This window comes from Trachypithecus francoisi, unplaced genomic scaffold (genome assembly GCF_009764315.1).
Source record: "Trachypithecus francoisi isolate TF-2019V2 unplaced genomic scaffold, Tfra_2.0 Lachesis_group19, whole genome shotgun sequence".
NCBI lineage: Eukaryota > Metazoa > Chordata > Mammalia > Primates > Cercopithecidae > Trachypithecus > Trachypithecus francoisi.
In genome coordinates this window covers 46279777-46303161 of record NW_022681464.1, presented here as the reverse complement: position 1 = coordinate 46303161, position 23385 = coordinate 46279777, and the positions used below count along the sequence as shown (strand labels likewise).

At 41.3% G+C, this 23385-nt stretch overlaps 1 protein-coding gene across 1 annotated transcript in view; it reads right to left on the bottom strand.

Moving 5' to 3' along the window:
- PIEZO2 (piezo type mechanosensitive ion channel component 2) overlaps positions 1–23385 on the bottom strand; it is a 266512-nt gene that overhangs the window by 27567 nt on the left and 215560 nt on the right. Inside the window, exon 4 of the mRNA XM_033178375.1 lies at positions 6328–6370. Within this exon, the coding sequence (XP_033034266.1) occupies positions 6328–6370 (43 nt within the window). The remainder of the gene's footprint in view (positions 1–6327; positions 6371–23385) is intronic.

Sequence of the window (23385 nt, the reverse complement as noted above, 5' to 3'; positions counted from 1 at the left end):
AGGAAGCGTAGGTTGCAGTGAGCTGAGATCGTGCCATTGCACTCCATCCTGGGCAAGAAGAGCGAAACTCTGTCTCAAAAAAAAAAAACCTAACAAGGTGGACCACATTTCTCTTCCCTCTACTCTCAGGAGTGAGCTGCCTCCTGAGCCCATGGCAGTGGGGGGCCCGAGTACTGTAAGATGTAGTGACAAATGGCACTTTCCGAAGCTCCTGCAACATAATGACAAAAAGACAGTGGGTCCTTTCTCTCTCGGCTGTTTCCTAAGCCCACTTTTTTTTTTTTTTTTTTGAGACGGAGTCTTGCTCTGTCGCCGGGGCTGGAGTGCAGTGGCCGGATCTCAGCTCACTGAAAGCTCCGCCTCCCGGGTTTACACCATTCTCCTGCCTCCGCCTCCCGAGTAGCTGGGACTACAGACGCCCGCCACCTCGCCCGGCTAGTTTTTTTTGTATTTTTTAGTAGAGACGGGGTTTCACAGTGTTCGCTAGGATGGTCTCGATCTCCTGACCTCGTGATCCGCCCGTCTCGGCCTCCCAAAGTGCTGGGATTACAGGCTTGAGCCACCGCGCCCGGCCAGCCCACTTTTTTATAAGCACTCTCCAATTTCCCTATTAGGAAGTCATTAATTTATCCCACAAACATCAGATGAGCTAGTATCTATCAGGCAGTGCCCACGACACCAGGGTATTAAGACAGTCTCCTCCTCACATGCTCAAGAATGTGAAAAGAATTATGAGAAGAGGTCGTGCTCCTGGGAGTGAGCCATCAGGACAGGTTTTACTGAGCAATAATATCTAAAACTTGGGAGGTGGCTGGAAGTTTCTTTATGACATAGATGCTGGGGAAGGGGCTTGCTGACAGGCAGAGCTATGGAGGGCTGTGGTCACCCCAAAAGACAGAGCTAGATCTTTTGAATTGTGTCTACAATGAAGGAAAGAAAAACTAGGAATATTTGTTGTCTCATTGCAGAAGGCTATTTTCAGGGTGATTTCTATTTTAAAATGTTCTTTGAAGGAGCAAGATATTTCGTTCCATTATCCAAGTAGAGCATCAAATAAAATAACATACAATAATGTTAGTCATAAGGTAATCTGGAGTAATGTTCTGATTACACAGATTGACTGATAATATCTTCTTTGCTTTTTAATTAAAAACGGGCAAGAGATCAGTAAAATATTTTTATTTTTAAATAGACAGCAATTTGATCTCCCAGCAAGCAAAAACTTTTATTTCTGCTGGCAAGTTAATATACTCAAGCCTGTTTACTTGCTGACATATTTTTTTCCAGACAAAAAGCACAGCCTTGGATAGAGAAAACTGTGTTCAGAACTCACTGAGAGATCACTATAATAGGCATTATAAGAACCTCCTTTTCTTTTCTTTACTTTTTTTTTTTTGAGACAGAGTCTTGCTCTGTCACCCAGGCTGGAGTGCAGTGGTGTGATCTGGGCTCACTGCAACCTCCGCCTCCTGGGTTCAAGCAATTCTCCTCCCTCAGCCTCCTGAGTAGTTGCGACCAGGCACACACTGTCAAGCCCAGCTAATTTTTAGTATTTTAGTAGACACGAGGTTTCACCATGTTGCCCAGGCTGCTCTCCAACTCCTGAGCTCAGGCAATCCTCCCGCCTAGGCCTTCCAAAGTGCTGGGATTACAGGCGTGAGCTACCATGCCCGGCCCAAGAACTTTCTTATATCCCATCTTTTGTTGCCTTCCTGAGTCCGTGGCGGTGTGGTGCCTGAGTACTGTGACATGTAGCGACAAATGGCACTCCCAGAAGGAACATTTAAAATCCAGTCTGAAATGGTCCAAGCCCTCTTTCAATGCCTACGTAAACTTTGAAATTTTATAATTTCAGAATCGGCTGCTACACTTCCCGGAAATATTTGTGTATTATCTGAAAGAATTAAAGAATTTAGAAGCCCATATTTCAGAAAGCCACCATCAGAAAAGGGTTAATCACTGAATTAAGAAAGATGGTCCGAGCATGGTGGTTCAAGCCTGTAATCCCTGCAATTTGGGAGACTGAGGTAGGTGGATCACCTGAGGTCAGGAGTTCAAGACTAGCCTGGCCAACATGGTGAAACCCCGTTTCTACTAAAAATACAAAAATTAGCTGGGCATGGTGGCGGGTGCATGTAATCCCAGCTACTTGAGAGACTGAGGCAGGAGAATTGCTTGAACCTGGGAAGCAGAGGTTGCAGAGAGCTGAGATCACGCCATTGCACTCCAGTCTGGGCAACAAGATGGAGACTCTGTCTCCAAAAAAGAAGAAGAAGAAGATGTATTTGTCTCAAGCATCATGTTGAGATGAAAGCACCATGAGACTGCAGCCTACCAATGACACACCCCATGGAGGTGAGCTGCCCCACAGAGTCGTCTGTTCTCATCAGATTTTGCAGGAGTGAGAAAGAAATATTTGTTGTATTAAGCCACCAAGAATTTGGGCCATTTTAGCTCCACAGCTTGTTAGTTTCAAAGCCACCCTTGCTGATTACACATGATTAGCACAGGCAGGGTGTCCATGAATTTACAAAGCCAGGACCCCTGGCATCACCCTATCTTAGAGTAATAAATGACTGTGATTTGGAAATACTTGTATCATAAGCTTAGAAAATCTGCACAGAAAGGTGAGCTGATTGAAATCAAAATATGTTAGGCACAGATTCTTTTTTTCTATAATAAAAAAATTTTGAGTCTGCTTTTGTCATGTAGATATCAATAATGTAGCACTAGGAGCTGGAGGTGACTGAGAATATACACCAACCTACATTACAACATTTTTCTCTATTACCACACACTTCTGTAATGAAGTCCTACAATAAACTAAGAGCCCCACAGAGGGAAAATGTGATTGTTTGCAAGGTGAAAATGACATATTATCATGAGTACAGCCACAGAAACTGTGACAATGTGTATTTATTATGAGACAATGCATATAATCACACAGCTTCCAGAGAGATGACCGAACAACATCTCAGGGGAGGTCCACCACTATCCCATCTAGTGTTACCGCAAGGAGGGTAGGCAGGGCAGGTCCTGTAGGTCTTCCCTTCAGTTACATAATGTACAACAGAATGCGTCTTTGCTTTTTTTATTCTTGGAGAAAAAGCTTTGCCGCTTTAGCTGACTCAGTTACTTCTTTTCCTTTAGATGTGATCCCTTTAAAATAATCTGCTGGCAACCAGGCTGATGGATGAACTTCAAAGAAGGACTTAGTGATGAAAGGATCAATAGCTTTTACGATTGCTCTAAAGAACCAGATAGCGGCCGGGCGCGGCGGCTCAAGCCTGTAATCCCAGCACTTTGGGAGGCCGAGACGGGCGGATCACGAGGTCAGGAGATCGAGACCATCCTGGCTAACACGGTGAAACCCTGTCTCTACTAAAAATACAAAAAACTAGCTGGGCGAGGTGGCGGGTGCCTGTAGTCCCAGCTGCTCGGGAGGCTGAGGCAGGAGAATGGCGTGAACCCGGGAGGCGGAGCTTGCAGTGAGCTGAGATCCGGCCACTGCACTCCAGTCCGGGCGACAGAGCGAGACACCGCCTCAAAAAAAAAAAAAAAAAAAAAAAGAACCAGATAGCTGTATTTAAGATATAATTGGAATTTCCCGTTAAGAGAAAGAACAGGTTAAACTTGAGAAGAAAAAAGACAAGTGATAAAATAACAGTACTGCTGACACTTAGTCTTCACAACTGTAAATATACAAGAACTTCAAAGATCACTATCTGTCCTATATATTTTAAGGCGCTTGTTGCAATGCACAGGATACTGTCAGCCCTTAAATGAGAAAACACGAGATGACACGGGAAAACACAGGATGACAAGCTAAGACATGTAAAAACCGGAGTGATCACCAAAGACCCTCAATGGACCCATACTGTAAGTACTGAAAAGTAATGCCTGAAACTATAGGCTCAAAAATAAACATATGCAAGGATGCCATGTGGTATGGTGTTAAAAGCTCAGTCTTTGGAACCAGGCAAACCTGGCACTATGCGGGTGGCTGCGTGGCTGACTGTACGGATAGCCTATGTAATTTCTTCAGGAGTTTTTACCTGCCAGGCGATGACCAAAGTCTACAGTGGAGGCCAACAAATGACAGCAGCCAAATCCTGCCTGCTGCCTGTTGTTGTAAATAAAATTTTAGTGAAATACTGCTCTACCCACTGTCTGTGGCTGCTGGGAGGAAAGGTTGAGAGACAGGGGATGAGCTTGGCCCATCTAACTGTGCAGGAAACACGAAAACTGTAGCGTGATGGGTCTGTGTCAAAAGCACGAGAAGTCAACATATATATGTTCCCAAAGGCTGAAGGTGAAATAATTTGAATTTACATGAAATAGGGGATTAGAATAACAAACAATATTGCAAACAGACAAATCCAGAAAGTAATATTCTGTAAGACAACTGATCTGGTTTCTTCAGAAGTCAATGATGTGAAGAAAAATGAAAGGATGCTGGAGGGGCTTGGGGGGCACTGATCTAAATAAAGGAGCTTAAGAGCTTAAGAGATGTGATAATGAGATGGAATGTCTGGGCTTCCATGGCACGCTGGTGCCACCAATACAAATGACATTTTTGAGATGATCAGGAAATGTAGATATTGACTAGGTATTAAATAATGCGAACGACTCATTTGTATTAGGTCTGATGATGGCACTAGGATTCTGGAAGAAACGGTCCATTTATGCTGACCTCTGCAGGGATGAAATGACATGGTATCTGAGATCTTCTTTAAAATGTTTCTGCCAAAATAAATAACGTAAGCATGGCAAAGACTTATTGGAGCTGGGGAGTGCATGGGTGACCTTTTTATGCTATTATCTCTATTTTTGTGTATGTTTGAGATGTTTCATAATATGAAAGAAGGATCAAGGGAAAGATGCTTTGGAAAAAGATTTCACGTGGAACTGAAGCTGTGCATGACTTTCCATTCTTTAAATTGGCCTGTGGGATCTGATCATCCCAAATCAACTTCCCCCAATACCTTAAGAATTATGAGCACTTACTGAGATAGTAAACAGCGATGGCGCTGATGTGACTGGAAGTGTAGGTAGAGAAATAAATCATCCTTGAATCAAGTAACAAATGGCAAAGAAAGTGCTACCACAGTGGGTCTGGTGATGTGCTATTCTCGATTGGTACAGGAGAAATAAGGCATTTTCGAGTATTTTATTATTTCCTTTATATGCTTTAAGTGCTCTGTCAGCTTGATCAATACAGAGAAAAACACATTTTCACTATCATAAAAAGAACTAGTCAAAACCTACTGTGAGAATAAAATAAAATTAAAAGGACTTTTTTCTTTTAATAGCTATATTTCCATTGAAAGTTTCAGATAAGATGCTAAATGCCACTGGTAGAAAGCTGGGCAAAATGCTGCCATTCATTCCAAGGCAGGTGGTTTAGAAATTGCATTGACCAGCCGGGTACAGTGGCTCACGCCTGTAATCCCAGCACTTTGGGAGGCCAAGGTGGACGGATCACCTGAGGTCAGGAGTGCAAGACCAGCCTGGCCAACATAGTGAAACCCCGTCTCTACTAAAAATACAAAAATTAGCCAGATATGGTGGTGGGCGCCTGAGATCCCAGCTACTTGGGAGGCTAAGGCAAGAGAATCACTTGAACCCGGGAGGCAGAGGTTGCAGTGAGCTGAGATCATGCCAGTGCACTCCAACCTGGGCGACAGAGAAAGATCCTGTCTCAAAAAAATTTAAAAAAAAGAAAAAGAAAAGAAAAGAAACTGCATTGACTGATGTGATAATGAGTCTATTTTCATTTCTTTTGGGGAGATGCTGGTGTAGAGATACTTTTAGCTAAGAAAAACATCATCTTAGATTTTCACGTAAGGCTAAAAAGATCTAACAATTTTAATAATTGGGAGGACATCAACACAAATATAAACTTTTCTGTTCTAAAACTGTAGGATTGATTATGACATATGAGGTGATGAAGCTAGGGGAGAGTCAACCATTTCCTGGGATTCTCTAATTCCGTAACTTACCTTGTGTACTGTTTCACAGTTCAAGAGGCGCTTTCCCATCCATTGCGCCATTCCATCTTTATTTCCACTCTGTGTGCAGGCAAGGCTTTATAAAGTAATGCTCTACAGAGACACTGAGGCTCGGAGGGGCAAAACGATGACTTGATCAACGTCATACAGTTACCAAAAGGGTGGTGACAGGACTATTGATTTATAATCAATAAATTCCTTAGAAGAAATTGGGACAAGAGTAACTACAATGGAGACATGCTAGCCCTCGCTTACCTTTCTTAGAAGAAATTGGGACAAGAGTAACTACAATGGAGACATGCTAACCCTCGCTTACCTTTCAAAGCCGATCTGCCGGAAGGTCTTTTCCCATGTTGAGCCTGTAATGGAAGGGAGAAAGACAATCAGTACACATCAAGGACTCAGATAGTTTTGTCTGGCTTTTCCACACACGCTAGATATTTGGTTTTATGTTTAGGTAGGATGACTGGTTTTTCTTCAAATGCATTACTCCCCACCTCCAGTCCCAGATGGCCTTTGTAGAGTACAGAAAACTTAATAAAAAGTTTGCATTTACAGAAGTTGAGTCCACATAGGGATTTAAGTGCATATAACCTGCAATGTGGCTGGCCGCAATGGCTAACGTCTGTAACCCCAGCACTCTGGGAGGCCGACACAGGCAGATCACCTGAGGTCAGGAGTTCGAGACCCACCTGGCCAACATGGCAAAACCCTGTCTCAACTAAAAATACATGGGCATGGTGGTGGGCGCCTGTAATCCCAGCTACTCGGGAGACTGAGGCAGGAGAATCGCTTGAACCTGGAGGCAGAGTTTGCAGTGAATCAAGATCGTACCATTACACTCCAGCCTGGGTGACAAGAGCAAAACTCCATCTTGAAAAAACAAAACAACAAAATCTGCATGTGACAGAACTCTCTGTGCCAACCCCTCTGGTAAAGCATTAGGCCACTCCAACAATTCTCTAAAAATCTAAGCGTGTCCTGCTCAGAAAAATATGGTGGAACTCTTCTGTTAAACATAATTACACAGCTGTCCATTCTAAAATTCAACTTGTAATTGTGTGGAGCAATGTGGAAAGCCAGGTGACACTCTGAAGTTCTAAAACATCACCCACCATGCCTTTATCTCACCAGTGTTGAAGCACAGAATTCACATTTTCTTTTTTTATTTTTAAGCTAAACATGTTAAATCAGAAGAACACAAAAAAGCTATTTCAACTGATACGAATAAAAAACAGTATATCCAAATCCATAAGAGAAGGACAGCTGGGTATAAAAAAGATATTATACAATTTTTCTATGTAATAATTCTTCCCTACGTCACAAGCATATAATAATTTTCTGAGTACATGATATAAGGAAAAGTGCTCATTTTTAGGAAAAACTGTTTTAATAAAAATTCTACATTTACCAAAATTAAGGATTTGTGCTAACCCGTGGCATTTTTTTACATTTTCCTGATGCTTAGTCAATAATAAACATATTTTGACTTCAGTAACTATTGCAGGTAAATACCCACTGAGCCCTAAATTCATAAATTGTGTTGTGCCCTAGCTGCTTGATAATCACAGCAGATAGTTATTGATCATTTCAGCCTTTCTGTTAGAGTTACTTCTGTAAACAGGAAATGGTGGGTTCAGCAGTGAGCTCCCAGCTAAAAGGCAGCTGAAAAGCTACCTGGCTTCTTTTCCTAAAGTCAAAATAAACTCGTACGGAGCTTAGGTTTATTTCTTGAGAACTCTGCCTCAAAGGCTTCATCTTCGGAGGGCCACTCAGTGTCTCCTAGACATTAGGCTTCCTCAAGAGGAGTAGGAGGCCCCAGGGCCAATTCTCTGGCCTTCTCTAAGGACTGAACTAGTCCCAGGAGATCATGACCATGGGCTTTGGCCAGAGGATCTGGGTTCATACTAGCTGGTCATGATGGAGTGTTTTAAATAATTTTCATAAATACTAAAGGACTAAATTTCAGATGTGGATTAGATACGCACACACAATTTAAAGCAGATTCAGGCTTATAGTCTTAGATGAAGTCACTCTTCTCCGGCTGACTTCCAGTATGTTTTGCTGAGTAGGAGTGAAAAAAAACAACACAGACTTTCAGCTATAACCAGTCCAGGAATTTCTCCTGGTCCCCGGCCCAGGGGAGCGGGTCCCACGTGAATGTCTTCGGTCCTGTGAGTCACATGCAAAACAATTAAGAATCCCTTTCTCAGGAATTCTTTTTAAAAATATTGTTTTTTTAATTGACACATAATAATTGCACATATTTATGGGAACAGTGTGATATTTTGATACATGTGTACGATGTGTAATTCTCAGTCAATTATTCTGCCCCTGAAATCCTAGCAATTAAGAGACTGGCAGAGAATACATAACCTGTGGAAGCCACAGTGTGTTCAAGGCCAACAGCAACTGCCTGCCTGGACTACGAGGTGGGAGAGATGAGTCTCCTACCAAAGTGAGAACCAGATGGCCAAGTGAAGGCCAAGTGTGGAGGGTCTCCGGAGCGAGGGAAGGATTGGACGGTGAGGAGGTTGAGAGGCTGCTCGTCTTGACTTCTCTTGCTTCATGGAAGAAACAAAGCACCTTTTACATTTTTCTGCATTTCCATTGTTTTCTCAGATATTTTCAGTATTATTCCTATTTTTTATTTTTAGTAGGTTCAATTTTTTCCTTAATAGGTTCAATTTATTATTCAGGTAAATTTAATTTTTTTTTTTTTTTTTTTGAGACAGAGTCTCGCTCTGTCACCCAGGCTGGAGTGCAGTGGCCAGATCTCAGCTCACTGCAAGCTCTGCCTCCCGGGTTCACGCCATTCTCCTGCCTCAGCCTCCCGAGTAGCTGGGACTACAGACGCCGCCACCTCGCCTGGCTAGTTTTTTGTATTTTTTAGTAGAGACGGGGTTTCACCATGTTAGCCAGGATGGTCTTGATCTTGTGACCTTGTGACCCGCCCGTCTCGGCCTCCCAAAGTGCTGGGATTACAGGCTTGAGCCACCGCGCCCAGCCTAGGTAAATTTAATTTAAATGATTTTGCTATACCACATTGTCAGGCTTTTTTAACAGGGAGTTTTAATTTAAAAATAAGCCCCACCTTCCTATTTCTGAGAAATGTAACCATATTCAAACAGGCAGGACAAGTCAAAAGGTTTCGGTGCAAGCCACTGTACTCCTGAGAATAAACATTAGGCCACCCAACCAGGCACAACAGCAGTGGCAGAATGCTTTCTTTCTATTCACCAGACATCAACTTAATTAATAATTTTAGTATCTGACACACCACAAGCTCATCATTTTTTTGCTATTGATATTTTCCTAACCATCTTAATATGCTAGGTATGAGATTAGATATATTAAAATACGGTTTCTGCCCTCAAACTCCACATACCCTAGAGGTTTGGATTTTTATGTCTTTTGTGAACACTTAGTCATGATGAAACAAGAAACACACAATAAATGGAACAGACATGTCCAGATCCTTTGGCACCAAGAATATTTCTGGCAGCCCATTATTCAGTTGCTGGGGAATTCTTTTAAAGCCATTAACCATACTTCACATGGTAAGGTAATATTATTCACTTTCGCCAAAGCAGTCCAACACGGGGAAAGAAGGAGAGAAAACAAAAGTAGCTGGCAGACTTCCTGGATTCAACACTTTTTAAATGAGATTTATAATATAGAGAAGCAGAAAACATGTTATATTTTTTCAGGAAAACCGAAACAGCAACAATAATTAAAAGGAAAATATATAGCATGGAGAATGGATGCCCAGTCATCTCTCAGTATTACAGGGAATTAATTCCAGGACCCCTGTGGACCCCAAAATCTGCAAGTGTTCACATCCCTGATATAAAACAGTGTAGAATTTGCATATAACTTTGCATCCCTTCATACTTCAAATCATCTGTAGATTCATTATACCTAGTAATATATATGCTATGTAAATAGTTGTTATATTGTACTGTTTTTACATTTGTATTGTTTTTACTGTTGCATTTTTTCAAATATGCTTTTTCAAATAATTTTGACCAGAGGTCAGCTGAATTTGTAGGTGCAGAACTCATAGATACGGAGGGCCAACTGAAATACCTGGAAGGGACTTTTTCCTTTCAAATCTTAGATGAAGTCGTTAGAAATAATGAATTGTGATTCTTCACTTTCAAAAACTGTCCTTTGTAGACCCAGTGTCCAGTCAACAGAATTGAAATGCAGAGTGGAGGAAGGCAGAGTCCAGAGACAGTAAACAAATCTTGGACTAAATGGCATTTAGCCACAGAGCAAGTCCCAGTGTCTACCACGTGTGTCCAGGGTGACAAACCAGCCTTTAAGCGCCTTCCAGATAGCATGTTTCCTCCTCAATAAGTAAACCAGCCATTGCTCCTTCATAAATGAACCCAGCTCTGCCTGTCCATTCTCCTCTTGCCCTCCCTCTTCCACCCTATCTATCAACCTCTGTGGCTTCCATCTTCCCTCCTCTCTGACAACGTTGCTGCACCACGATTAGCATCAAGATGGAACCTCTGCCAGTTTCTCCACCTATCTGGTAGGAAGCTCTCTCCTCAGCTGCCGGAAAGCCAGGCGCAGTCATGACCAAGTTTGCTGCCACATGCAACAGCCTGTGTGTAAGAGGGAAGAATGGGTCACGTGTGCAGAGGGGAGCAGGGATGGAGAGAGGAGGGTGACTCCTCATGGCGTCCCCATCTACCTCCGTGCCCTCCAGCAGGACGCCCTCGCCTTCCCTCACTTCTCAGTTACAGGCAAGAAAAAATAACCTGTGTCACCTATTCTCATTTTAAGTTGGGGCTCTGATACCTGTATGTCAAAGAGCACGCATAAACAATGAAAATAAGAACAGTTCCTTGAGCACCCAAATTTTAGGTGGTAAGGAAAGCATGTTTAACAATTTCCAGCCATCTTTAGTCCTATTTTAAATCAAGAGTGGCATTTCCCCCAAATTAACACAGCAATAAACAGTTGACACTTATTAATCCCTTACCAAGTAGGTGCTAACTTCCAATATACTAGCTAACTTAAGTTTTTCAAATACTCTGTGAAATTAGTACTATGATTACATGCCCTCTTCAAGTGAGGAAACCAAGGGTTAGAGATTAGGAACCCCAGGGCCAATGTTCTTATTTATTCATTGGATTGGATTGTCTTGGGGACTGTGTTCTAGTCTTCCCTTCCTTCTCCATATTCCTGTTTTTAGTCTCCTCCCAACAGGTGTCTCCCGCCTCCTGCCATCTGGTTATCATAATAATAATTTTAAAAACATCTTTTTTATTCCACAAAGCTTTAGTGTCTGATGATGAATTCTGGAAGCCTGTGAATGTCTATGGAAGTTCTCTGTCATCAGCCGGGCGCAGTGGCTCAGCCTGTCATCCCAGCACTTCGGGGGGCCGGGCGCGGTGGCTCCCGCCTGTAATCTAAGCACTTTGGGAGGCCAAGACGGGCAGATCACGAGGTCAGGAGATCGAGACCATCCTGGCTAACACGGTGAAACCCCGTTTCTACTAAAAAATACAAAGAAAAAAAAAACTAGCCGGGCGAGGTGGTGGCGCCTGTAGTCCCAGCTACTCGGGAGGCTGAGGCAGGAGAATGGCCTAAACCCAGGAGGCGGAACTTGCAGTGAGCTGAGATCCGGCCACTGCACTCCAGCCTGGGAGACAGAGCGAGACTCCGTCTTTAAAAAAAAAAAAAAAAAAAAAAAAAAAAAAGAAGAAGTTCTCTGCCATCAAACCTCCTTGCACACGACCTTCCATCCTGAGAATTCTCCTGTGTTAATTCTGCTTAACACTCCACAAGCACAGTGAGAGTTCATTCTGTACAAATACACATAGACAAAAGGTCATTCACCAATACACTCTCCACAGCTGATGGAACAAGGGCAATTATTTTTTATTTCCTCCAATTTTCCTTTAATAGTGGTTTAAAACCACAGGGCTTTGCTCATTACTTGAAATCAGACATCTGAATTCTAATAACAGCTCTGCCTTTGGTCATCTTTATTTCCTTAGACAAGTTACTCTTTGGTCTTTCTCTTCCCTTAATATAGCACAAAAGGGTTTTTAATGGGCTCCTTTCATTTTGCAGTTTTATATTTTCATGAACATCATCACTGGAAAAGCAGACATCTCTGTCTTCATACTGTCAATTCATCATTCACTTGGTCATCATGTTTCTTCATTGATTACTTTTACCAATCATTCTTTCAACGGATTCATTGCTCAGTTTTTACTACAGAAAAAAGTAACTTCGTTTTCCCTCTAGGTTACCTAATGTGGTGGTAAAACTGGTGGTCAAAGGAGGCACAGTTTTCATCCAACTCAACAGTTTTTCATGAAGCATGTCTGAGCCGCTGAGAGCCACCTGAACGTGGACCTGCCCCTCTGCTTTTTCAAAATAACCAGCAGAAAAGGATTAATAATTCATGGAAGTGGTGGTTTTTTGCCAGCATATTCCTATAAAAAGGGAAATATTTTCACATACTGTGGGGGCTGCCAGGCAGCTGAACATGTGGCCTGGCACGGAAACTGGTGATGAAACTAAAATATCAGGAAATTGTACCACTCATAACTTTTCTGCCAGAAGCTTCATTTACATTACTTTTAACTCTTAAGAGGAAAAGATTTTCGTATCTAATCAAAGGAGCCAAGAGTTTTTTTGCCATGCATTGAACATTGAACATAATGTGAAATTCTAAGAGAAAAATAGATTTTTCTTCTCAATTAACCATTAGTGACATTTTACTTAGCCAGTATTAAGATGCTCTTCTGTTGAAATTTAGCTGAAATCTGCTTAACCCCAGAAATGACTGCTCTAATGGATGACGTGTACCCGAGGAACACAATTTTCTCAGCAAATGAGTAATTTCAGCCTTTTAGGTTAAATGGTGAGACCTGTAAAATTTTCCAGGTCCTATTTCCCACCTGAGATTTATCATTGATAGATTAAAAGTAATTGTAGAGATAGAAGTAAGACTAAAGATTATTTATCATCCCTTAATTAATAGTTTTCATATTTAATGACATATTATTTTTTAAAATATCATTTTCTTTTTCTTTTTTTTTTTTTGAGGCGGGGTCTCGCTCTGTCGCCCAGGCTGGAGTGCAGTGGCGCGATCTTGGCTCACTGCAAGCTCCGCCTCCCGGGTTTCCGCCATTCTCCTGCCTCAGCCTCCCGAGTACCTGGGACTACAGGCGCCCGCCACCTCGCCCGGCTAATTTTTTGTATTTTTTAGTAGAGACGGGGTTTCACCGTGTTAGTCAGGATGGTCTCGATCTCCTGACCTCGTGATCCACCCGTCTCGGCCTCCCAAAGTGCTGGGATGACAGGGTCACATCTACCTAATACTCTTGCAACGTCTATTTTCCCCTGGTCTGATCATAAATATCTCTATGGACCTAATACTCTTGCAGTGTCTATTTTCCCCTGGTCTGATCATAAATATCTCTATGGACCTAATACTCTTGCAGCGTCTATTTTCCCCTGGTCTGGTCATAAATATCTAATATATGGCACAGCCTTAAGTATATGACGATTGCTGTTGTTTATATTCTGCTTTTTATCCCATGTATCCTCTGTCAGTTTTCATAATGTCTTAATATTTTATCATCTTATATGATGAGTGGGTGATCCCTTCATAAAAGACAAAAGTCAGAATTCATCAGTCTCACTATCAACATATGTTTAATAGTGTGCTTTACAAAATAAATAGCTTTATATTTTTCCTTATTTGTAAAATAACATAATGATTTACAAAACAGGAAAATACTAAAATATCTTTTATTTTAGCATAAACACCCCCACAAAGACCAGCACATATAAAATACGACCAGTCTATTTTAATTCCTGCTTTAATTACATATTAATATATAATTAACTCAGTGTCTATAAATATGCCATGTAATCACGTTACTGCTTATATAGTGTTCCATAAATTAACAAAATTTAATTTCTGATCAATGTGTAAATTTATATCTACATTTTTGTTATTATACATAACAATGTAATGAGCAACTTTACCTTCATCTTTTAACATTCATTCAATTATTCCTCTAGGGCAAATTCCTAGGAGTATAATTATACATATATGTAAAATTTTGATTAACACTATGAAAATTCTAACCCTGAAATTTATTCAAATATATGTGCTTAATTGAATTGTTTTTTTTACACTGAATTGAGTTTTTTATAAATCTTTTTTATCTTTTACAAAACATTTTATTTTAACTCACATTTTTATAATTAGTAATAAAATAAATTTTCTTAGGTTTGTCAGCAATTTTAACATTTTATGTGTATGTTGTGTGAATTGTCTCTTCGTGCCCATTGTCTGTCTAGTAGATGTTTGTCTTTAATCTTTTAATCCCAAATATGACATATCTGCAGCTAATACGTTTGCCCTTGAGGTTCAAAATTTCTTATATTAACTTCCCGGAATAGAACTGATGAATGTTTATCATTATTAATTTCTACCATTTTCGCTTTTGAATGTTTCAATTTTCTTTTGTTGTCCCAGTAAGTGCAAACAAATATTACATTAGGTTTTTTGTCCCTTAGGAATTTTTTAAAATCCAAATATCTCAACTCAAGAAGGTATTGAATGAGCTCAACACACGTGTTATGCCCTCATTTTGGGTTGGCCAGTCAGGCTGAAAAGACCTTGCCACACCTACTCACTCTTTGTAGAGACTAGGGCAGGTCTGTTCACAAACACGCAGGCTTCAACACTCTCATCGACGCACGGAGGGTGCTGCAACACCTCAACATGGTTTCTTTCCAAAACTTACTCTCATATTACTCTCAAATGAAACATGAATCCTAAATCATTAACTCCATCGTCAAATAATGAATTTTCCAAGATAATCCTTGACTACAAGATTTCTGGTTTAAGATTGGTTCTTGGCCAGGCGCAGTGGCTCAAGCCTGTAATCCCAGCACTTTGGGAGGCCGAGATGGGCGGATCACAAGGTCAGGAGATCGAGACCATCCTGGCTAACACGGTGAAACCCCGTCTCTACTAAAAAATACAAAAAACTAGCCGGGCAAGGTGGCGGGCGTCTGTGGTCCCAGCTACTCGGGAGGCTGAGGCAGGAGAATGGCGTGAACCCGGGAGGCGGAGCTTGCAGTCAGCTGAGATCTGGCCACTGCACTCCAGCCTGGGTGACAGAGCGAGACTCCGTCTCAAAAAAAAAAAAAAAAAAAAGATTGGTTCTCATTCGCAGTCTATAATGCTTCCTCTACCAACTTCCCACTAAAGTAGCTATAGACACACTGGAAAGTATACACACACACACACACACACACACACACACACACAGAGTACGTTGAGCTACTAGCAAAAATCCCTTTAAGAACCTTGAAAATAGAATCATAAAGGAATTTTCACTAGTAGGTCAATGTAACTGAATTGCAAAACTCAAATTGTAGTGTTGTATGCATATGTCTTCCATGGAAACCAAGCAAACAAGCCAGCCTTAAAGAAGACACAAGTATGTTTCATTCTTTTCCCACAGTGTTCCCCTAACTCAGAAACACAAGATTCGCACTAAATAGAAACTGGGCAACTGTGTCCTTCCTGAATAGAAGCCTCCTTCTGAGAAAGCCAGACTCTTGCTCTTACCATGACCATAATCACCCCACCTTCCCCTGACTTCTATTAGATCTTTCTACATCTCGTCCCACTCTCAGAAACAACGAGGCAATTGGGCAGGGAGAGAGTGTGTGCATAGCGTGCGTGTTGGGAATCACAGAAAGAAAGAAGGAAGCCAACCTCCACAGCCCAGCAGCTTTTAGGAGACACAGCACTCGTCAGTAGAAAGTTATCAGAAGAGTTAGGGACTGAAAATTCCTGGCAATTATCCAACATGAACACCGGAAATAGCCTAAATATGCAGTAATTATAAAATGTTTATATATGCTATTTAAATATAGTGGGTAGTATGTGACATTAAAATTAGATTTTTGATAAAATGTGATGAGAAAGCTCAGACACACAGCCTTCATGCAATTTTGTTGAAAATATAGTGAATATGCTGTTACAACTCCTCCATACCCAGGTTTCCATGACTTCAAACTTTGTGTTCTTTTTCTGCTACGTCCGTAAGAGTATTTAGAGACACAAGATGGCTAATCATAGAATCTGGGGGAAATTAGCAATATTTAAAGAGCAGATCAAGAAAGAGGAACTACTTAAGACAACAAAAGGAGGTATAAGAATGTGCAGGCCAGGCACGGTGGCTCACGCCTGAAATCCCAGCGGTCTGGGAGGCTGAGGCGGGCAGAGCACCTGAGGTCAGGAGTTTGAGACCAGCCTGGCCAACGTGGTGAAACGTTGTCTCTACTAAAAATACAAAAATTAGCCAGGCATGGTGGCGGGCGCCTGTAATCCTAGCTGCTGGGGAGGTCAAGGCAGGAGAATCGCTTGAACCTGGGAGGCAGAGGTTGCAGTGAGTCAAGATCCTGCCATTGGACTCCAGCCTGGGCAACAAGAGCAAAACTCCGTCTCAAAAACAAACAAACAATGTGCATGGAGGAGTTTTAAGAAAGAGCGAGTCAAATCTAGGAGAGGCCAGCTTTGATTAGAGGTGATCATTCATCATAGGCCTTTTGGAGAAGATTGGTGATGTGTATCCAGAAAGTTTCAGTGGAATTGTGGAAAAGGTAAGTGTGATGGAGTAGTGAGTTGTGAACTAAATGGAAGGTAGAGAAGGGGAGACAATGAGGACAGACTTCTCTTTTAAAAGGCCAGAAAAAACAGAAATGGAAAGGGATGAGAATGCAGGTGGGAGATGAGCCAGACAAACTGGAAAATGAGGTGAGACCAAAGGACAAGGTGGCCCTTTAGCACAAGACCCACGGGAGTCCTTATAAACTAAAGGGTAGGAACCAGGGGCTGAGTAGAGGTTGAGAACACAGAGGAAAGGACATTCCAAGATTTCTTAGTAGCTGAGTGAGGAGAGGTCCCTTAGGTAGAGGAGCACGGCATGAACAGACAGAGGAGTCTGAGAGCAGAGGAAACAGAGAGGACGACTGTCCCGGGACCAGATGTACAGCAGGCGATGGGCAGGCAGGCGGGGGGTTCAGGCAGGACTCATAAGCTGTGAGTGCATGGAGGGGCAAGCTGGCTGGCTGCGTATTGCAGTGAATGCAGTTATTACAAAATCCATACACAGATTTTACTTTTCAAAGAACTATAACACACAGAACACCAAAACTACCCAAAATAAAGCCATCTGTTTTAGACAATTTAGAAAATACTTAAGCATATGGCCGTGTTCTTCATTATGAAGAATAGACCTTTACTGTATAAGTCTGAAATTCTGAGCTGCCTTTGAATGGGCTCCATGATATGCCCTGAAAGCTACTTTAAAAAATAAACCTCTAATATACATTTGCTTGTTTGTCTTCTGTTTCTTTCTCATAAAAGTGGACTACAGAAGACAATTCCAGTAACCATAATTTGAGTGATTTGAAAGCTAGATGAATAGGAGTTTCCTGCACCATCTCATAACATTACATTTGCCCAGAAAACTGCTTAAACTTGACTTCAGACTGTTACTACACTCTGCTTCTATAATGGATCAGTTCTCTGGTGTATGTGAAATTCTAAGACGCTTGCATAAGATTTCATCCTATTCATTCTTATATGAACTTCATGATATGATGATATAAAAATGTAATCAGATAAAAATCTCCAGGCAAATTACTTCCTAAGTGACAAATCACTAGAAAGTGAGAATTGTTATAATTCCAAGTCTTATAACTTGGAAGCACCTCCAGGGATGTGCTTTCAGGAACAAACAAAGGTGGATCTACTGTGGTCCAGTGTAAGCAGAGGAAAGACCTGTGTCTGAGCCAGAAGCCACGTTAGAGAGTCTCCCTAAGGGCAGCCTGGCAGTCTTGACCCTTAAACGCCACAACATCTTTGTAAGTTAACATTTGCTTCACGTGTACTTATTTTCTAGGCCTCAAATATAAAATGATTCAGTAGCTTCAATGACACTCAGCTTTCTCTCCTCAGAGTAGCTTGCTATTGCACATACTTTGAGTAAATTGCACCCATGATGCTCATCTCCCTCTGTCAATTTTCCCTCAAAACCATAAATGAAGTACCCGTGCCTGCAATTTCAGCAGGGCAGATGGCAATGATCCAACTCTTGCAGCAAAATTAATTTGGGCCTTGAATCCCCACTTTCCTCCCTGCCATGGGTCAGATATCATATTGGGACACGTGGTGTAGGTCTACGAGTCAGTCAAGGCATCTCTAAAATGAAGGTCAACACAGTCTTCCCATAACCGCAATGAGGATATGTAATCAAAGCATCTGAGCAGTCTCTGGCACAAAGTAGGTGGTAGATAAATGGCAGCCACCACTAACTGAAGGTTCTCAGCCAGTGTTTAAATGAACAATGCTGGCAGGCAGGCTTGGCCCAGGAGCCTGAGGGCACCTATGGTCCAAAGCCACCACAGCCCAATCCCTGCTCTCCACTCCATCCCCACACACACATCCAACCCTTGCAACACACACACTCTGAAGCAAAGGTATGAGTTAAAACGAACATTAGTATGCTTTAGTGTTGCTTCTCTTTTTAATTTGGCACACCGTTATGTTTTGTGGCTGTTTCAGTTTATCCATGTTGTATTATCTACTTTTGCTTTAAGTGTCTGTTTGCCAAAACTCCCCTAAAATTATCTTAGGGGAAAGGCATAGAATGTGTATTAAGGTCAAATCCATAAGTAAGTCATTCATTTAAACTTAAATCCTTCATAAAGAGCTTACCAAGCTTATAAAAATATTCAGATCGGTGGTGTTTATGAGGCTGTCCCTTAAAAAAACACATGAGAACATAAATGCAATGTCGGGAATTCTGTCATTTGTGCAGAAGTTAAAAGAGTCCTATGCTGCGGCCCCACACATGTGCTAAGGACACAAGAGGACTGAGAAAATTAGCACATGCAAAGTTGACCAACAAGGTGTCTTAAGAAACAACTGCATTTTTGCCCAATAAAAATTTCTCTTTTGAGAGAAATAAGAGCAAAATAGGGTAATTTCATTTTTCTTATTTGCCATAATTTATATAATACTGGCAAACATTTCAATGGAGCATTCTCCGTTTCCATAGGCGGAGGATTTTTTCTTTTATATTCCTTGGGGCATCTTATAAGGCTTTATAATCACTTTGTATGGCTTGTGGCTTTCTTTACACTAACTACAAACTCCACCTTGCCAGAAGTGTGTGTCAAATAGTAATGTTCACTTGTTAAAATTAAATAAATGCCGTAGACACATTGATAGCTAAAAATTTTATGAAAAATAAAAACTTAAGAAGCACATTTACTTTAAACTTACAATAGCAGCTTATTTTTTGTTTTCCCTGAACATACGTCAAATACAAAGTTCAGACAAAAGACCTTAATGTTTATTTATTACATGGAGGGACCAGTGGTTAATGGTTCTTCATTTTTAATAGAATTGATAAAAAATATGCCATAATATATAATAAAATATTAGATGTACTGTTAAACGTATATAGAAAAATCTTCACACATTTCAAGATTTTGAATATATTGCGTATTTCTACATGATTAGTTCTGTCATTATTTAAATTAGCTTTGCTCTTAAATGTCAGGTATTACCTTTGGGTTAAAATGCTGGAAATAAAACAGACCCCCTAATTTGATAACATCCAGGAGACAGGTAAAAGCAAGACACTCATTCAATTTATTCCATAAATGTTGATTGAGCCCTCATATATAATGGAGAGTGGGATACAGCAGTGATCATGGATCTTGTGGCATACTGAGGGACAGATAATAAAAATAATCAGGCTGCATGTACACACATTCCATGAAGAAAATAAAGAGGGAGGAGAAAAATGTCAGAATGAAAGGGTTTATACAAAAAGTGAAAGGTTTTTTTTGTTTTGTTTTGGTTTTCTTTTTTTTTTTTTTTTTTTTTTGAGACGCAGTCTTGCTCTGTTGCCCAGGCTGGAGAGCACTGGCGTGATCTCTCATTGCAAGCTCCACCTCCCGGGTTCACGCCATTCTCCTGCTTCAGGTTCCTGAGGAGCTGGGACTACAGGCGCCCGCCACCTCGCCCGGCTAATTTTTTGTATTTTTAGTAGAGATGGGATTTCACCATATTAGCCAGGATGGTCTCGATCTCCTGACCTGATGATTCGCCCGCCTTGGCCTCCCAAAGTGCTGAGATTACAGGCACGAGCCACCGCGCCCGGCCAAAAGTTTTTTAATGTAAGTAATATTTTTTGTTTTTTGTTTTTTTCCAAAGGTGATGGATGAACTGTAATCTGAGGTTTGACTTTATGGTTGTTCTTTCACTCATTTTAAGTTAGCTACATCCCCTCCAACTGGCTGCTGTTAGTTAGAGAAATATTCATTCTTCATTTAAGACCTTAGGCAGAAGCTCCCCAGGCTTCCTTTTCTGGTTCAGTTTGCATTTCAGGGGAGAGCACTGGGATGGTGAGAAAGCTACAGAAACTAGTGCCTACACGTGTCGACTTGAGTCACGGTTCAGGAGGTCACAGATCTTCAGGGCTTGGCCCTCAGGGGCATTCCTGGCTGACCACTGCAGGGGAACCAGGTGTGCTGGAGGCGGTGGCAGCTGCTGGGGATCTCTACTCAACTCCACGTTCAGCGGCGTCACGTTCACAGCTTGGCATCGCCCATGGTAGGAGTGTTTATGCCATGAATATCAGTAAATACTACAATCCAGATCTTTCCTCCACTACTATCTGGTTATTACAAATTTGCAGTGCACTAGTGGGTGGAACATATTTTTGGTGACTATCTTAGCAGCTGGATGGGCTCAGTTCAATCAAGCAGATGAAACAGGCTTAAAATAGGAGGCTATGAAAATCTGGGCCCAATAAATCAACTATAGAAAAAAGCAGTTCACAGTGACTCCACCTAGGTAGCCCCCTCAACAATCAGACTTCCATTTTATGCTAAGTTGAGCATTTTTTCCTTTTAGTACTCAGTTTTTAGGAAAAGGAATAACTGAAAATGGAAAAAACTGAAAGCAAGAGCTGATGAAAAATATCATGTCCGGGCCATTTTCTGCACACTTGGCAAAATACCCCGTCCTCTCGGTAGGATCTGTCTGCCAAGAGGAGCAGCCATCACAACACTGAGATGTTCTTGCTGGAACAAGGAGATTAAAGGCATAAATAGAAAGATTCTCAACAGCAAGAACTTAAAATGCTGTCACTGAGGAGGAAACACAATTAAACTGAACACATTTTTGAATTAGTCCTTCTATTTCCCGAGGTTTTATCATATATGTCTAAGCAACTATCTAGTCTAACAGTGAAACAGACACTTCCTGCCATACAACCTCTTCCTATCTCCTTCTACGAAAAGAAAGACTGCAAATGTCTTACTCGTTACTTGGTTTCACTTAGTGGCCACAAGGGCCAAGGAGGAGCCTCGCCTTTCTGATATGGGTCACACGCGGGAGAAGGGGGCGAGCTGCACACTTCCTGGATGTCTTCGCTTCGCATCCTCTGTTTTCTCGGGAGACTGGCAGCCACTTTCCCATGTAATCTGATTCGTCTTTCAAATCTTTCAGAGGTCAGAGTTTTGCTTTTTTTTTTCTATTTTATTTTTTTATTATTATTTTTTAAAGGTGACCCCTTTGGAAGCTCAAGTTCTTGGCTCAACGAAGCCTCCAAGGGGGACTCTGATTTACGCACAGAACTTGAAATGGGTTAGATGGGATACTTAGCAGGATGCAGTTTCCAGGTCTGTTTAAAGGAGACAGGCTGCAGCACAGGCGGTGGGTGGGGGTCGCCTTGGCTCCCCCAGGCCATCGGAGAGGGGCTGATGTAACGGCTCTGTGACAGCCAAGCCTTTTCTTCAGATTCATGCTTTTTACTGATAAATATTGTGAACATTACATTCACACAAAAGAATTTCTGACTAATCTCTTGGCACAGAGCAGAATCCCTGAGTTTTAAATTTGAACCAGTTGAAAAGCAATCAATACACATTTAAAGAATGCAGCAAATACCAGACTTTAAAGTCTATATATATAGTGTTTTCAAATTTGAGGCATTTAATCGTACCTAAAATGAAAGGTAAAGCGTTCTTAGACAAACTACAGAATTTTCCTCTCTCTGTGGTTTTCCAGTAGTCCAGCTCAAAGCAAGCTAGACTAGCGCTGTCTACAACTTGTAAGCTTTTCTGGGGTTGATAACTATAGCAGACTTGCTTTATTTTATACTCTATTTGCTTTAAGTCAAATTGGAGATATAAAAACTGTATTTGTAGGGGAATAAAATGTGTAGAAAGAGGGCAGGAGACCAAACCCAAAGAACTTAGACATGGATTAATGTATTTAGTCTAAGGAAGATTCAAAATGTCATAAGCATCCCCTTCCTTAATAACAATACCACACATTGGTGTGGCGACGCCCCATTCATAAGGCAGCCTTGCAGCTGTGATCTCACAAGGAAACAATACAGGGAGGCTTACACATGCCATTACGAAAGAAAGGATGAAGTCTCTGGCTTTGAGTAAGTATCAGTTTCCATATTACAGAAAGGGAAACGGGAACTAGGAGGGAAAACCAGAAGCCTTCAAATCAAAGGAGGCTCCATGGACGCTGATTCCAGAGTACACTGCCATCTAAGAAAACGTTTCATCAAGTCTGTCAAACAGACAGAAGTCTTACCAAAGTCAAAACAGAGGCAAGGCCGCTCCAAGCAAAGAGGGGCTGTTGGATACTCACTGCACTCACTTGCCAGCTTAGGTCTCTCACTGACAGGCACGCTTGATTTATTGTATTTTTGTACTGTGACTTCCCTCTTTCACTAAGCACTCTGCACTTCCCTTTTGAGGGGAGGGAGCCAGAGTTTTATTTTATTTTATTTTTTAATGTCCAGTTCTTAAACAGTGCCTGGCACATAAATATTATAAATAAAATAAACACAAAAGATTTGTTGTAAATGAATAAATGTTATAAATGTGGAACAAATGATTTAGCCATTCAGATCCCAGGCCTTCATGCCATCACATCCTGTTCCACAGGTACGCATTAAGTTCAGATTTTTCTGAATCTAACATTATAATAGCCAAAAGTTCCCCTTATTTATTAGTGACCTAAAGAGATTTGTGGCCATCTTCCTTGGAGCATCCATTTCTCCCGAATGTTACCGGCCAAGACATCTCTTCCCAGGCAGTAATTCAAAGAAGAGGAACATTTGGAACTAGCCTATGAAGCATTTGGGATGAAAGGTGCAGAGTAATACAAGTCTACTCACGGTGTCCAGAGTCAAACATTTCCCTGTCCTATTTGTGCAAAAACTTTTACAACACTTCACCTTCATCCCTGTTTAATGGTTTAATTCAA